This window comes from Gopherus evgoodei, chromosome 3 (assembly GCF_007399415.2).
Source record: "Gopherus evgoodei ecotype Sinaloan lineage chromosome 3, rGopEvg1_v1.p, whole genome shotgun sequence".
NCBI lineage: Eukaryota > Metazoa > Chordata > Testudines > Testudinidae > Gopherus > Gopherus evgoodei.
The window spans coordinates 81410454-81427971 of record NC_044324.1 but is presented as its reverse complement, the minus strand read 5'-3'; the positions used below and the strand labels follow the sequence as shown (position 1 = coordinate 81427971).

General features: G+C 36.7%; 1 protein-coding gene across 2 annotated transcripts in view; it reads left to right on the top strand.

The window, feature by feature from the left end:
• Nucleotides 1–17518, top strand: part of EPHA7 (EPH receptor A7) — a 184562-nt gene that overhangs the window by 152125 nt on the left and 14919 nt on the right. The window contains exons 7-14 of one of the 2 annotated variants that reach the window (XM_030555964.1): nt 848–1016; nt 5008–5116; nt 5852–5907; nt 10315–10428; nt 13352–13537; nt 14098–14159; nt 15138–15347; nt 16297–16446. In XM_030555964.1, the coding sequence (XP_030411824.1) occupies nt 848–1016; nt 5008–5116; nt 5852–5907; nt 10315–10428; nt 13352–13537; nt 14098–14159; nt 15138–15347; nt 16297–16446 (1056 nt within the window). Of the gene's footprint in view, nt 1–847; nt 1017–5007; nt 5117–5851; nt 5908–10302; nt 10429–13351; nt 13538–14097; nt 14160–15137; nt 15348–16296; nt 16447–17518 lie in introns of both variants that reach the window. The other variant, XM_030555963.1, reaches the window with a different exon arrangement.

The window sequence follows — 17518 nt, the reverse complement described above, 5'->3', positions numbered from 1 at the left end:
AATTGGGCAAAATGCCGTTGAAATCAACAGAGTTACCCATATCTACACAGAAAGAGAATTGGGCTCAGCAAATGCCTTGTATGGATGGCTATCTGAATTGTTTTGTAGTTTCTGATACAGCTTGTGTAGCATTAAAAAATAATGATTATTTTTAATCTTTTCTAGTCCAAATCTTGAACTCCTTACTCAGTTTCTATCTGTTTTACCTTATGCAATGGAATCCATGTCAATTTGCCTGAGTGAAATCTGAGTTAATAACTAGTCAAGGACCTCAGTGTTTGGCCCTGGTATTGATATATTGCTTTTGACATTAAAAGAGCAGTAGAAAGCTGTAAAAAGGAAAGCAAATAGCACTGCTCTGATGAAAAAAGAGAGCTTCCTATCCCTTTTGAGGACAGTCGTAGTTGTCTGAATAAGGGGTTCATGATAAAGACTGTTTACTGTGGAACAATACGAGAAATTGTTTTCATTAAATGTAGGAGCTGAATTGTTAAGATACCATTTTAATGTTGTTCCTCAACTAACAGAGAACTTCTTTGGAGTTCGCTGATGATCAAACTGTTCAAACATCAGAATCTGAGGAAATGAGGCACAAAGCCAGTCATTTTATCTCTGGATTTTTATGACTAACAGCATGTGCTTTCCATTTAAATTTTATGTCGTTTTAAGAACCCCTCAATGAAATGACAGTGTTGTAATGCTCCGCAGAGTGTGCTACATTCTTTATATGGGAAAAAAAACAGAAAATTGAAATAAACTGCCAGGACCAGTTGTCAGTTGCTTGTGTGCAACAATAATGAAATCTGACCAGGAAATAAAATTTCATGCTTTGTCTTATTGTTTCTAGGATCAAAGGGAGAGGACTTATTCAACAGTAAAAACCAAGTCCACTTCAGCTTCCATTAATAATTTGAAACCAGGAACAGTGTATGTTTTCCAGATTCGTGCTTTTACTGCTGCTGGTTATGGAAATTATAGTCCCAGACTAGATGTTGCCACACTAGAGGAAGCCACAGGTAAAATGTATTCACGTTTGAAGGCAATTAACGTTTTTAGTAGAAAAAATGAATATACTGAAGTGTTATCTGAACTAGAAAGGATGGAGTTTGTACTAACTTAGTATTTTTCTGTGGATGGAATCTTATACTTTGGGAAGACATGAATTACTACTGTTGTATTTTGATATGGGTGATGAGCTACCTATTGTGTTTTACCATAGTTACTAATAATTATAGTGCTGTAGATAGCCAGGGAAGAATTGTAAGTTATTGGGCTCCCCTATCTGATTGCCCCATTCTATAGAAAGAAGGGATGTTTGGCCCAAATACTACCACCCTATGTTCTCCCCACATAATAGGAGATTGGTGGAAAGAGGGAGGACCCCACAGGATTTTCCAAGAATAGGGAATGTGCCTCTACTCACACTTTGCCAGATCATTTATTTTTTTCTAAGAAGTAAATAGCCTTATTTTCCTCCTAACCCTTCATCACCACATAGCTACATATGTTGAGGACTGCAGGACTTCAGCAATTCTTGCACATTTAGTGGGACCAGATGGGAAAAGAAGCAAAAGAGTGAGGAGCCTGAGAATGTTACTCACTGAGCTCTAGAAACATTGAGATCCCTTACAAGAACTACCTACCTGACAGCTCCACAACTCTGTTGTCTCTAAAACAAAGGTTTCCCTGTTTTGGGTCATCTGCTTCAGGTAAACCTCTCTGCCAAACAGCTCAGCCTGATGTGGAGTCTGATGTGGAGCGATTGCTTGCAAGGTGAAAAGGCCATGGAGTTAGTATGCTAAATGTGGTATTTCTTTATGCTTTGAAGAATTCCTGTACCAAGATACGCATTCAGTGCCTGACTTTAATTGTATTTAGGTATTGCAACCATGAGACAGAGGAAGTGCATAGTTAAGTCTTGCCGCTGACCTTTATTTGTTTGAAAAAACGGAAGACTATGAAAATGAAGTTTAGTGCAAATTATAGCAGATTCTATTCTTACCATTTTAGCCAGTCTGTTGACAAATTTTTCTTTGATAGATTTCTGGAAAATAAATTCAATGGTTAGTCCTTATTTATGATTCTCTCTGTTTTAGGAACCCATCACCTTGGCATTAAGTTCTAATTATCAATGTCTCTAATTTAGTGTCTGTAATCTGTTTCATTTTGGTTGACCAATCAAGAAGAGGTTCTCCATGTTTATTGTCCATGTTGTAGACCAGAATAGTCACTGAGATTAGCATAGATCATTTTAGGAGCAAACATTTTTTGGCAGGATCTACAAGTACCAGTATGTATGCCAGTGGTGTTCAGCATCCAAATTCAGATAAATATATTTTACCCACCTAAATTTTCCATCTAATTTCAAATGTGTTTTCACTACTTATCGCAAATTGCTGTGTGAACAGTGGTGCTGTACTCATTAAAACAGATATTATCATCCATTCTGGATGGCAGCACTTCAGTACAGGGAAAAGGAAACCCTTTATATAGTAAACAAACACAAATGTTTGTGCTGTATATATATGTATAAAAAGAGTTTAAGATTATCTGTAAAGCAAGATATGTGTATTCTGTATGTCACAGATCAAAGTATATGAATTGTTATAATTCATTCGTTGGTTTGTGGAGACACAAGTCCCCTGGGGAGTGTTATAAATCTACATGATGTCCCTCAAATGATCATTTTGTCTTTTGATTTGTTGGATTTATTTGAAAAATGGTTTAAATCACTTACAGCCAGTGGATCTAAAGAGGTTCATGGGCACTATTTGTTCCAGTAAGTATATGGAATATATTGTGCTCCTGAATTGTACGCTTGAGTTCAAACAGAAGTATGTAGTGAGCTGGTTGAAAAACTGGATGCATTTTAATCAAAATTTTTATAGGAAAAAAAAGAACTAAATGTTTGTGAATGTATGCAGACATCTGTGAAGTAGAGCTACAATCTTCCAGCTTTTATCAGACCACACACTGAGGGAATCTTTCACCACAGACAGAGCATTAAATAGGGATGCCTGTTCTTAGATGGGGATGTATACACTTGAGGACTTCAGTATCAAATAAAGATTTTGCGGGGAGCCTGTTTTAACTGTTCTCACACACGATTCCACTGTGTGTGGGAGGAAGGGGGATAACTGGGATCAGAATCAATTATTTAATATTCCAGGCATCCAACTCTAGTTTGGAATGAGTTACCTATCTCACAAGCATGCAAAGTGGAATCTATTTGGTCCAGAATTAGCATTTCAAAATTATGGACTTTGATAGGAAACTCTATCTTCTTCATAAACATGGCAGTCAAGGAGTGTTTAGTGAAAATAACTACTCCATAATTGACAGTTAGAAATTTAAGTCCATCTCCATATATTCCTGTTATCCACTACAGAGATAGTCCATTAGGCATCTTCATAACTTTTCAACCCTTTGAGGTGTCAAAGCTGACCCAAATCATAGTTACCCATGACTACCTTTAATAACTTCTTGTCCTTATTTAGCACTTTTTATCAGTAGATCTCAAAGTGCTTTGCAAAGCAGGTTAGTATTATCCTCATTTTACAGTTGGGGAAAGTGAAGCCCAGAGAGGTGAAGGGACTTGCTCAAGGTCTACCAACAGGGCAGGGGTAGAGCCAGGAATAGAACCTGGGTTTCCTCAGTTCCAGAGCAGTGCTCTCACCAGGAGGACCCGTTGCCTCTCTGCACTGTGCAACAGACATTTCATGTGCTCCAGATTAAAGAGTAGACATGTATACAAATAATGAGATCTTCCAGAGTTATATCAGATAGGAAGTTTGAAAAATATAGTTCAGAAGGGGTTTGTATCCTCATTGTTCAGGGAATAAACATTTTCCAAACTTAGGAGGGTTAGGAAGACAGGTCCCTTATTGGCAGTTTATTCCGTAACTGCCTGCTGAGTGGTTTCTTGCACATTCTTTTGAAGCAACTGGTATTGGCCACTGTAAGAAGCAGAGGAATCATGCTGATTGGCTCACCTGCTGCCAAACAGAGCAAAGAATATGTGAGTTTTGTTTCCTTGGGAATTCTGGAACAGGATCCTGTTTTTGAGGTTATTTCAGTGGCTCCAGACCTGTGGAACTCACAGGGCCCTGGCTCCAGCCATTCTTGTTTAGTGAACTGTACAAAGTCTTACTCATATAAAAGTACCACCTCAGATTATTTAATGAGCCATTGCCACACTTTCTTGTCTTATCCCTCCACTGCCTCCAAATGACACTTTCAAAATGCTTTTTTTCAACAATGTTGCCTGACATCTGTTACTTGAGTCTAAAGTTCATGGGCCAGATCCTCAGTGGTGTAAATCAACACAGCTCCATTGATTTCAGTAGAGCTCTGTTGATTTACCCTTTCTGAGCATGTGGTCCCCTCAGTATATGGTGAGTAAGCCACATGCATTTCAAACATAGAGGTTCCTCAAGCAGGGTGCTTATATCATCAGTTTACATTAATATGACACATATATTAACAATAGTAGGGTCACTGAGTAAAAAAAAAAAGGAATAATGTGCAGATTTCTTGGAATTAAGTCCTTTGAAGCAAGGATTGTGTTTTCTCTTGCATTTGGAAAGCACCTGTCACAGTGGGTGCATCTGGAAACAAACGATAAATAATAATAATGATAATTATAGCAATGAAAGTGATCAACAACAGACAAAAACATGATCATTCAGAAATTGATGCACATAGGGCTCCTTTAGGTTGGGTCCAGTCCTAGAAAATAGTTATTGTGTGCTTTCAACTAAAACAGCCTCACTTCTAAAATCCTGTTCCCCCTGGATACTTATTAACTCACCCAACATTTCTGGTGAGCTTAGGATAGATGCCTTTCTTTTAGACCAACATTATCGTAACATTTTATGTCTGTACAAAGTTTCAGGTTACAGAAGAGGTAAACTATCTGTCTGTGATTTATGAGGGTTTATTTAAGCTTTGCATTTCCTTTCTACAGTATATTTTGAGTTAATCTGTAGCTCTTTGCTCTGTTTGTAGCCACAGCCGTTTCCAGTGAGCAGAATCCTGTCATTATCATAGCTGTGGTTGCTGTGGCAGGCACCATCATTCTGGTCTTCATGGTGTTCGGATTCATCATTGGACGAAGGTACTGTATGTTGTCTACCTGTTGGCATTTCTGGCCCCACTGTTGTAGATTCCTTGGAATTATACCAGCCTGTATCTTAGAATCTGTAAATGGAAACGAAAGCAATGTATAATCTAATATGGACAATTTAGATCTAAATTCCATTATAGGATGACAAATTAGCCCAGTTATTTTACATTTGGAAGGACTCTGTTAGCTTAAGAAATTCTTTTTGTCTTATAGTAGGTGTTTTCTAAATATTTGCAGCTTCTCTGATCTTTTTCTTTGAAGTGTGCTATTTCTGTTGAATTGTTCACACGTAGAGAACTTGACATTTTACCTATTCAGCCATTCAAATAACACTTGCATTTGGGGACAAGAGCCAGAAAAGTACATTTAAGAGCAGCATCATGTCAAAAATACCAGGCTTGTCACTCCTTCTTCAGACTCTTTAATCTTCAGGCTATTTTGTTCATAGCATCACAGAAAGTTTTTAATGAGGACTGCAGTTTTGTTGTTTAAGCCTTTAGGACTCTTCCCAGCAATTATTAGATACAAAAGCCTTTTGATTGGAACTGTTCGTGTTTTGTTTTAAAACCTGTTATTGAAAGAATTGCAGCTGGGATATTTTTAAAATGCCTGCTGGAGTTAGGCTGCTAACTTCCAAAAATTCCAATCTGGTAGAACTTTAAATATGATGCAGTAAATCTTTATTTTCCTGTAAAACTGACCTATTTTATTTCATTTTTTTTTCAGGCACTGTGGCTATAGCAAAGCTGATCAAGAAGGGGATGAAGAACTTTACTTTCATTGTAAGTGTTTTGCTTCCCCCCTGCCCCTCAGGAATTCCCAAGCCCATTATAAGACATTTGGACTAGTGGTATTGGAATATAGACAATACCAAAACCACATTCCTATAAAGAAAGGGCTATAATAAATCTGAAATGCTGTGTAAACAGCAAATGTGAATTTAGAAACCATAAAAATATATGACCTACACACAAAGGGAGACAGATTATAATCGACATTGTTCATGCCATGCATTTTATTTCTGTACATTTGTGTGATATACTGTTGTTCCCATTCTGCATTTTTCCTTTGAATAATTGTTTCACACCATCCTAATGATCCCCCTGGAGATGCTATAAATTGATAGGTCCTTGGCCAAGTGACTGTATGAGCTTTCCCTCAGGCAAGCTTCTGATTAAGAAAGTAAGGGTCACTGTGTCACCCCAATAGCGAAACTGTTCTGGTCAAGAACTGTTTTCTGCTACTGTGAACATTGCATCACTGACATTTGTCGATCATAATATTAATAGAAAATAAAATAAAATGATGTGAAAAAGGCTCATCTCTGTAATTCCCAATCTCTGCATTGAGTCACTTGCCTAGCTGCAAAAATAGCACTAAAAACTGCTCCTACTGAAATCAGTGGTGAAAGATTGGCCTAATACCTGTTCACCCAGTATTAAGGAATGCTGTCAAGACAACAAGAAGGTTAATTGATACTCAATACATTTGGGTTCTGTGCCCATTTCTCATACTTCATTAGGCAGATTATTATAAGAGTTATTAGAACCGTGCAAAAATAGTTTGATCATCTGTATCAGTTCAGACAGGTAACATAAAGTATTAAAATACAGCGTAATTGTTTTTCAGTAGAGCCTTCAGGAATATTTTGATTACATTTTTTGGAATTGGAAAATGCCAATTTATCAAAGCCAAAACTTTTCATAGATGGTTCTAACAATTTTCTCAAAAAATCTGAAAAAGTTTTGTAATTGTCCAAATCCTTTTGTTTCAGCATTTTCTAAACACAAAATTCCAGTTTTGGAATCAACTTTTTATTTTAAAAACATAAGCTAATTGTAGTAGAAATAAATTCAAAAACTTAAAAAATGATCAATATTGGAAGAAAATGTTACAACTGATACAAACGGAATTTTTTTTATGATTATTATTTTCAGTTCACAATTTCTTTTTTTAAGATTTTCGTCTTTTTGTTACAATTTAGGACAGAATTTTTTTTTTTCAATTAGTCTCAAAAAATTTTCACAGGACACGAAAACCATTTCCTATCCAGCTCTAATTTTAAGTTGTGATACAAAATAATTTTCTGATTATGCCAGTATCCTCTCATACCTTATAATTTCAATACCAGTAGAATACTCTGTTGATTCTTACCATGCCACCAATTATCTTTATCACTTACTGTCACTACAGCCAGAGGTTAATTCTTACAAATGACTGCTAACAAGAATACATTTTTTAATCTTCTATTGCCTTGTGTTAAAGTTACTGTGTCAGTAGTTTATCAGGGTCTGGTGTCACATAGTGGAGGAGGCAATTACTAGCCATAAACCTTATTTTCTAGCACCTTCTTAGTGCAAAACACTTTAAATTAGTAAGGCTAGCCAAAAACTCAGGTCAAAGTTGTGGCAAGATTTCCATCTGACTTTTCTAGTCTGACAATATTATGTCAGCTTGGACTCCCTGAGTTTTGGATGTGTCACTGCCTTAAGTCACTTCATTTATGTGCAGGGTATATTAAATCAAATGGTGACATCATTACAGCCTTAATCAGACAACCGATTATTTTGTACAGAAGAAGTGGAAAATAGAAATGGGAGAAGGATTAATTATCACATAGCCTGCACTCTAGCTTATTTTAAAAAAATGCATCAGAAATCTAAAGCTATTTAACTGTAGCTACTCTAGAGGGTGACAGATTTGAAAATTGCCTCTTTTTATTTACAGTGTAGGATTTATACATCTCCAAAGGATCCACTTCTTTTTTTATGTGGGAGGGGAGAAATCAATTGCATTTTCTTTTCTTTTGCCTTTATAGGCAAATCATATACCAGCTAAAGAATTTCTTCTCCCAGTATAAATTGTGAATGGTCATTTTCAGATTCTAAGTTTCAGTGAAGATGTAAAAAAGTTCACGAGGAAGCTAGTGCTTAATATTCAGCAGCTGGTCAGGAAATTTTTTCTTTCTTTCTTTCTTTCTTTCTTTCTTTCTTTCTTTCTTTCTTTCTTTCTTTTCTAGAAATCTAGTTATTTAATACTCAATAACTGGAAAATATGTCAGAACAGTTAACATACACTGCCGTTATTAATACTGTAGGATGAAATATTAAAAATTACTTTTTTACCAAGCTACTTTTTAATGTTTTTGATGGAAAGTTTAGTATTTAATTTGATTTGACGACTGTCTCCCCAGTGAGATGAAACACAACACTGTGGTCACCAGCTATTTACAATTTGGTGTCCTTTTTTTCCTTTAGTATCCAGAGAATTTTCTTATGTGCTAAGACACAGATTCAATTTTTACAGTAACTTGAAAGCAACCATTTAACTAGCTTTTAGAGCATTGCATTTAATAGAATGTCCAATCTTTTATTTCAGTCCTCCTCAACTTTCCATGGCCCCAAGTGCTTCATTTAAAAATATAAGCACAATGGAGGAGTTTTGTCAAGCAATTCCAATTTACATTTTGTTTCCTCCTACCATTTCTTTTAACAATGTGTTCGGATCCACAGCAGCACTATTTCACGTTGGTATGCCAAGATAGCTTTGGCCTGTCAAAATGTTTTATGACAGCTTGAATAAAGAACCATCAGAGCCCCATTTGAGATTCACAAGGTTACCTCCAATCCAGGCCCTTATCACAGACACAAGAGGATGGCTCATTTTCCATCTGCCTGCCTGAAAGCACAATATACGAGGTTAACCTATTGTTTTCTTCTTTCTTTCTCAGATCTTCTTATTTCATTTAAATGACAAATAAAAGTTTATCTGCTCAGAAACTTGAAACATTGGCATTAAGATTAGAAATAAATCTGTCAAAATACAGATTATAATAAAAATAAAATTCTGGTGAAATCTTAAATAATTTCTACAGGAATTTGGTATATTCATTGGCTCTTCAAACTTCCTATATCTGGTTTTGCCTTTTTCCATTATGTGATTTTTTTTTTAATGATTGTAATTGAAACATGTTAACACATACCACTAATACCACATAGCTATTAATAATTACATTTCAAAATATGCAATAGATTCATACATAGCTAAGAGGTTGCATAGCACCTTAAATTATCTGTGTTTTGTATTGACTTCTGATCCAATTCCTACATCTCAATATTTCAGCAATTCAATATTGTTAGAATAAGAACATTCTTCCTTATTTTCATATAGAGAACAATTATTGTATCTTTTTAAATAGGCTGATTTGATTGCAGCCAATGATTGTAATGATTGGGATCCAAATTTATTTCATAACAATAATTTGGTTAACAGACATTTAGTATGAACCCTCAAACTTATTTTGGCTTTACCACAAGTCCCAAACAAAGGGCAACGTATAATTTTGTTGCCCAGGAGCAAAGCAGAAACCGATTGTCCCTTGGTTACCCCTCTTCTCCAGGAAGGAAGCAAACTGTGTCAGCCATATAACTAGTACCACTTACATCCTCAATTGAGATAGTTGGTGCATTATGGGAAGAGCGGAGGACCCAAGTTTCCACCCACTTACTCCCTTGCTTGGGAAGGGGAGTATTTGTCCCACAGAATCTGCTCTCTGATCCTGGGTTTCTTCCATTGAGGTGGGTAACCCACAGAGAGTAAGGACATTCCTGCTGTCCCCTTGCACACCAGCTCAGGAGCGTAGTCAGCCTTCTAATGTGGCCTACGAAATGATGGTTAGCTTCTGTAACCATAGCCTATAAACACTGTTAAATTCTGTTAAAGTATATTGAAACAGGAGTGGGAGCTCTCATCTCCCATCCAAAGACAAGGCATAGTTGTGGGAAATTGCTGCTTACCTAGGCCAAGAGAGGAGGAGGTGGCTCCTCTCTACTTTTTTTTGCAGGGGAAGCAGTCCCTCCCTTCCTCCCAGTTCCCTCTTACTTTAATCTCTGTTTACTTTTCACCCATTGAAATCTATTTAATATTCATTACTTTTATGAAATGCTTCACATTTCCAGCCACAGAGATAGTTGCTAATAACAAAGGATTATGTACTTGTGCAAGGAAGCTTATAGATGATGCCTCAGACTAAAGTTGCCTCTTAAAGCTGCTCTGATTCAGGTGGCATGGAAGCAGGTTCACTGTTCCAAGGAGCATTCTGCATAATGAAATTCCTGGGCTGACTGCACAGTAAGTGCTTTGCTTCATCACAGTCATGCTTTCTTACATCATTACAGTTAAATTTCCAGGCACCAAAACCTACATTGACCCTGAAACCTACGAGGACCCAAATAGAGCTGTCCATCAATTCGCCAAGGAGCTAGATGCCTCTTGTATTAAAATTGAGCGTGTGATTGGTGCAGGTAAGGCTACTGTGGCTTCTGTATTCAACTGTTCCATTTAGCTGGAATCAAAACTCATACATCATAATGACAGGCAAATAATTATACCTCAAGTATAGAACTTTTTGCGTTTACCAGAGCGGATAGAGCAATGAAGCTGCACTTGCTTATGAAATGTAAAAAATAATTATAGAAAAATAAAGAGGCTTGTGTGGGATTAAAAGCTTGTATGCTTCTAATTCCAGATCCATTTAAAAAAAATTGCAAACAATATTATTACTTTTTTTAAAGTAATTTTTTTTACCTGTTGTTCATTGTCAGAGTAAAGAGGTTGGATGTTAGTTTAAATCCTGCTCGCTTTACTCACATAAGTAGTTCCCTTGACTTCCATGCATTAAGAAAGCACGATACAGCCTGTAATGTATGGTCTAATGAGGCCTTTTTAATAGAACAGAATCCTCTTTTAAAACTTTTTGTTTTAACTGTTCTATCCTTTAAAAAAAATAAATATATTTTATTAATACAAAAAAGTTCTTGTTTTACCTCTCATGCCGGATTGTAATTGTACTAGCATTACGTTGTTTTTCTTCCTCTTGAACTGTCTACCACCTACTTAAGCAGTGTGGTGTTCATACTCTAAAAAAGCAGTTTCATTTGTTTGCATTAATGAGATATGTGACTTTTTTATTGCACTAGTCGATGTAGTGAAATTAAGTTTCCATGGGTAAGAAAAATATCAAATACTTTGGATTCCTGGAGGAAACATTCCTTTGCCTTCCTGTTCTTTTTATCAAGTATTGTTAGAATACTTTATCAATCACTCTACTATAGTTTGTAAAGCACTGTATATTATGTGCAACATTGCTATTTTTTTAAAAAAATCTACCAATATTAAGTTTTAGGCTATAGAAAAGAATGACAGCACTTAGAATTAGCTAATGTTCCACTCTCAGAATCATGTTCCTGAGGTACCCTTACGTATGAGGAATGTTACCTTACTTTTAGTTGTAACTCAGCTGAAATTAACAGAACTTCTTATGTAGTAAGCTGCTACTCAGAATGAGTAAAGGCATCAGAATCAGGTTCCTAGGCTGGGTCTACACTACTTTCTTCGGTATAACTTACGTCACTCAGGGGTGTGAATAAGCTCCTTCCCCCGCCGAGCAACATAAGTTACACCAACTAAGCACCAGTATGGACACCACTATGTCAGTGGGAGGGCTTCTCGTGCCAACATAGCTCCTGCCCTCATGGATTTATGTGCAGTTGTGCCAATGTGGCGCTTCTAGTGTGGACTAGCCCTAAGTAAATGGCATTTAGCATGACACTAGAACAACAGTATCTCTTTCAGTACAGCATTACTTTTTATGCTGTCAGTTTTAAATTCTAGATTGGCACAGTACAATCAGTAAATATGGTCTTTTCTGGTTTGCTAATCCATTGTTTGAGATGAGAGACTACCACATCAACAGTTTCAAGTAAAAGGCTCTTGTGCACCTCCTTTGATTAGGCTGAAATGCTATTTGTCAAGTCACTTTGAGTGAAATCCTGAAAAACATCACATGTAAATGAGGTGGAATTTAAGACAGAAATCCAGTTCTGCTGTCACTTACAACAGTGTAAATCCAGAATAACTGTTGGCATCCCTTGAGTTACTCTGCATTTGCACACACATAAGCAAGAGCAGTTTGTTTTCAGTGTGTAAAATGGTCTTTCTGGAACATGTAAATTAGAAGCAGGTGGTGCAGGTGTCATTTTTGCTGGGTTTAGCTATGGCCCAAATCAGCGGATATGATTAGCTAGCAAGATTAAAAGGAAAGCAGGCTGACAGAGACACAAAGAAACTGCTCGACTGCACAGCAATGAATACTGTAGAACATCTGCTAGGGACAGTCAGAAAAGCAGCATAGAATTCTCAGTGTGCCTCAGTTATTATGGTAGGGTAGAATATTGAGCCTGTCTTGGAGGAGTGCTGTGTGAGCATGAGATTGTTGATTTTCACGAAGGTTATGGGATTTTTCTTGCTAACTTTGTCATTGCCATCCTGCTGATGCCACCTGTTATATACAGGAGTTAGTGCCACTATGCTGAGTCTTTGTTCCACACTATAGCCTTTTGTTTCTGCCCAGTTCCCTGGTGACATGCTGAGCCAGTGAATGCTTAGCTGTGAGTATTACACACTCTGTGACACATCTTCTGGGGCTATCTATGGGCCTGGCCTTGAATGCCTATGCCAGATGACCAACTTTAGCAGTCATTATGATTGGACAAGCAGTGTTTGTAAAGGCATGTGGACTTTGCCGGCCTGTGCTGTTTTACTACGTGTGTGCGTGTTCCTGTTGTGCTGACTGGTAGAGCTGTTTGGAACAAATATGCATTTTCATCATTTAATCAAACAGAGCATTTTGGTTTCTATGAAACTTTCATTAGAAAGGTTTTGATGTTGGGGCATGGGAGAGAGAATTTACCCATTTCATTGATTAATTAAATCAATATCTTCCATTCCATAAACTTCAGTGTGATTATTCTATTTTTTGGCAGTCCTTTACAGCCTGATTCTGACCTCATACCAGTATAAATTAGAAGTAACTTGAAAACAGGGGTAAGTTAAGAATCAGGCCTAAAAAAGCAAAAAAATGCATCATCCTTTACAAAACCATTTTATTTTATTTTACATATTTAAAGAAAAAATTACTGATATTTTATAAAGACAAATATTGGGGGCGGGGGAAGGGACTGACATAAAATGTTTGCTGTTTAGGCCCAATTCCTCAAAGAACTTAAGCATGTACCTAACTTTAAGCTCTTGAGTAGTTCAGTTAATCAGTGTGACTATTCATGGGATTAAAGTTAGGTAGGTACTTAAGTGCCATGTTGAATGAGGGCCCCAGAGAGGACATTATATAAATGACATGTCATTCATAGTCAATGTGATTTATTTTAGGAGAGTTTGGTGAAGTGTGCAGTGGGCGTCTGAAACTTCCAGGCAAGCGAGATGTTTCAGTAGCCATCAAAACCCTGAAAGTTGGTTATACAGAAAAACAGAGGCGAGATTTCCTGTGTGAAGCAAGCATCATGGGACAATTTGACCATCCCAATGTTGTTCATTTAGAAGGGGTAGTTACCAGAGGTAAGTAGTGACTAGATGTATCAGTCAGATAATAAGCTAATTGGCGGTAATTGCTGTAAGATGTCCGTGGTCAGAGATTCAAATTAGAAATGTACTGCATACTCTTAATGGATTTTCTCCTGAGGCGTAACTAACTAAAACAATACTCATTTTATGCTACAACCTGAGGAAAAAATTAAGATGCACACATGATTAAAAGATGGAGTACTTTGAAATACACTATTTTTCTAGGTTCAATTAGCCTCAAAGACCATGCCGGAAGATAAGGTTTCTTATGTCCTTTCATATTATCTGAAGTGTCATTTTCTCAGAGTCCTCATCACACAGCAGGAGTCAGGAGAACATGCTGACATTTTGATTTGTACAGTTCAATTTTGCAAATCGTGATCATGCTCCATGCAGACATTTAAGGACTTAGAGCTCAGTAACAGTGCTAGGGGCTTCAAGAATGTTGGTCTCCACTATTCAGCCCTTTTATAGGAGCAATATGTGTTTATCAGAAAAAGGCACTCAGTTCAGATTATGGGTTTTCAAACAAAATGTCCTTTCTTTTCCTTTAGGGAAACCAGTCATGATTGTAATAGAATACATGGAGAATGGGGCCCTAGATGCATTTCTTAGGGTGAGTACCTAAGGGAAATATGCACAGTACTTCAAAATATATTATGTATGTTACCAATTTAGCATAATAAAAACATTTTCGCAGTCTGAAATGTGAACATAGCAAACACCAACAGATCTTTAAATTGTCCCAGCAAAATCAGATTAGAAATCAGAAGACCAGACAGGATCAAACTGATACATTTCTTGGTATTTAAGTGATCCAATGTGGTACAAAAATCATGGTTTTGATTACCATCATAGATTGAGGTTAATACCACGATACCTGAAGCCCTGTCGTGTGAACACATTTGTTTAGAGTAGCAATTTATTTTTTTTAGCATGGTCAAAGTCACTGCACAGGAATCCCTAAATGAAGTACAGCAGTACTTCAGAGAAGAATGAAGGAAAAAGAAAAACTACTTTATGACAATTTAGCATTTATTGAGTGAGTGCTCAGAACTGCCAAGCAATGTCTTCACCATTTTAACATTCCACATGTACAAACCATGAAATGTAGAATGACTTGCAAGATGGTAGAGAAAGCAGAAAGATGAGGATGTTTCCTTGATAAATTCTGTGCTGTAAATAAATCTTCAGTATTTAGGATAAACAGAGGCTTTGATCCCAAAAGTGTAATACAGTTTATTTTTTATATATATTGATCATTGTAAAAGGTGACAAAAATGGAGGCGAGTTACAAACAAGGCTATATAAAGTAGTTTAAAAAAAAAAAGAACCTGTCATGTCACAAGTTAATTAGGCTTTTATAACTTTTAACAGGTTCCATTCATTTTGAATGTTTAGCTATTCAGACCTTTCTCATGTGTCCAGCTTTGTGGCTAAAAGAAATACAATTTTGTTTAAAGTGGATTGCTTTGCCCCGAGATGCATTGCCTTTGGGGTAATAAGTGACTAGAGTGAAGAAAATGTGCAAAGCTGACTTTCTTTTTCCCCCTCAAGTGCATTAACAAGTGTGTTGCTCCTGTCTTCCCTTCAGAAACATGATGGGCAATTTACAGTCATTCAGCTAGTGGGAATGTTGAGAGGAATTGCTGCCGGAATGAGATACTTAGCTGATATGGGATATGTACACAGGGACCTAGCAGCACGCAATATTCTTGTTAACAGCAACCTTGTTTGTAAAGTGTCAGACTTTGGCCTGTCCAGAGTTATAGAAGATGATCCAGAAGCTGTCTACACCACTACGGTAAGAAACCCAGTGGTTTGACAATATTTCTTAGGGGCTAGGAGATCTTATTACAAACCGGGCAATAGCCTCTTGAAGATATGGTTGAGGGAAATACATTAATGGCCTGAGAGGAGCTAAATAGTCCAAGGGAGTTACAAGTTGTCTTCAGAAACCTGGCTTTAAATAACTTTCAATAAATGTTTAATAACATAATCTTCTAGTGGGGAGAATTCTTGGAAGTTTTTACTGGTTTTAGTGTCTCACTCATATCTTTATAATTTTCTGAATGAAAGGATATGGAAGGTTGATTTATAAAACTGTTTATCTCTGTTTTGAGCTAAGTAAAAGTATTTACACAGAAATCCAGGAGTATTTCTTTTTCAGAGCTGAGTTAATCTCACCTGAAAGCTAACTAATGTAAAGCATGACTGAAACTTTGCTGCTACTCCCACATAAGGGGTAACAATCCCCGCCATCCCCAGATCTACCATTATTCCTGGTTGGGATCACCTTGACATAGCTGTTCATAGGACACAGCTTACTTCTCTACTCTTTTGCCCAGCCAGCTCCACTTCCCATTCCTCCCTACCCTCACCCTGCTCACTTACGGTGTAGATAATAACTGCCTCATGGAGCTGATCCCTGATCCCTCACTGGAACAACAATCCAGAGAGAACGCACAGGGGGCTAGAGTTGGCACTTACGCCACATTAAATCTAATGACAATCTGGCCCTACGTGATCAGACATGGATTGCGAAGGAGCCTTAGGAAATTTCAATGGGATTTGAATACCTAATTCCCTGAGAGTCAGACCCACTTGAAACTCCTCTGAAAATTCCGACATTGATCAGCATTTCAGAATGGCATAATTTTGGTGTGAGGATTAATGGAAATAATTGTAAAAATGCCACTAAGAAAAACACTATGGAAATTTTATTTATAAACAGGTCTTTTTTTTTTAAATAGGGTGGGAAAATTCCAGTACGATGGACAGCTCCAGAAGCGATCCAATATCGTAAATTTACATCAGCAAGTGATGTATGGAGCTATGGAATAGTTATGTGGGAAGTAATGTCTTATGGAGAGCGGCCTTACTGGGACATGTCAAATCAAGATGTAAGCTATACATTCGCTATATTTGTATGATTGCATACACGTGTACATATAAATAAATGTTCCTATCAAATTTTTTTCTTTCAACACACACAGACATAACTTATTTTAATGCATAATAATTTTTGTAAAAATATTTTAGGATTTTTATATAGTGAAAAATTAAATAGATGATTACTTAGCCAACAACATTAAAACTGGGTCATCTTCTTTGACACAAGTATGGGTTTTAGGTTTATATCATGAGTCTGAAACAGGATTGGGGCTCCAGAAATGGTAAAACAGACAAGTACTTCTCATTTTATTACATTAAGCTTAGCAAGAATGACATGTTTTAATTCAAACAGGAATTCTTAGTTTCTTGAACTCATAATTATGGTTAGTCAAGTGGAAAAAGTTGTCCAAAGTCCAAGGCAACAGTTAATGACATACTCTAGCAATTTCACTATATTCTAACAATACTGTTGTTAGTATAAAATGTGACCTAAAGCAGCAGGTCATTAGCAATAGCACAGAATAGTATTAATCTTGAATTTCTTACAAGGATATTTGTTCACACCAACTCTGTACATAAACATATGCCAGAATGATTCTCATTCCTAGTTGTTCATTTTTGGAGGCAGTTTTTGATCGAATGCTTGACATCAGAGTTTAAAAAAAAAAGAATATGAAAGTGTAAATGATGAGTCAGTTTGGCAGAGTGCAAAGTTGTTAATATTTGACAGGTCTCAGTGTCAAAGATTTCATGGACTGTCAAAATATGGGCAAACAAGTCCTTGGAGCAAAGAAAAAGAAATATTTACCTTCCCTCGATGCCCAGTAGGGTTTCATTTCTTTTGACACCTTCCTTCTGTACTCGAATCAAACATAAAAGGGGTCTGACAGGAATATAAGATGCCTCAAAGGCAAAGCTTACCTATCGTTCAGGGAAGAGTAAAGAAAAACTTAAAAACTGAAAAAAAAAATCCAGTATCTTCTTGCTGAATTTTGGAATTGTTTTTAATTTATTTTCTTGTGTTGTAAACAGCTGAGGGACGCATGTAAATTATTTTTGTTCATAAAAACACTAATCTCA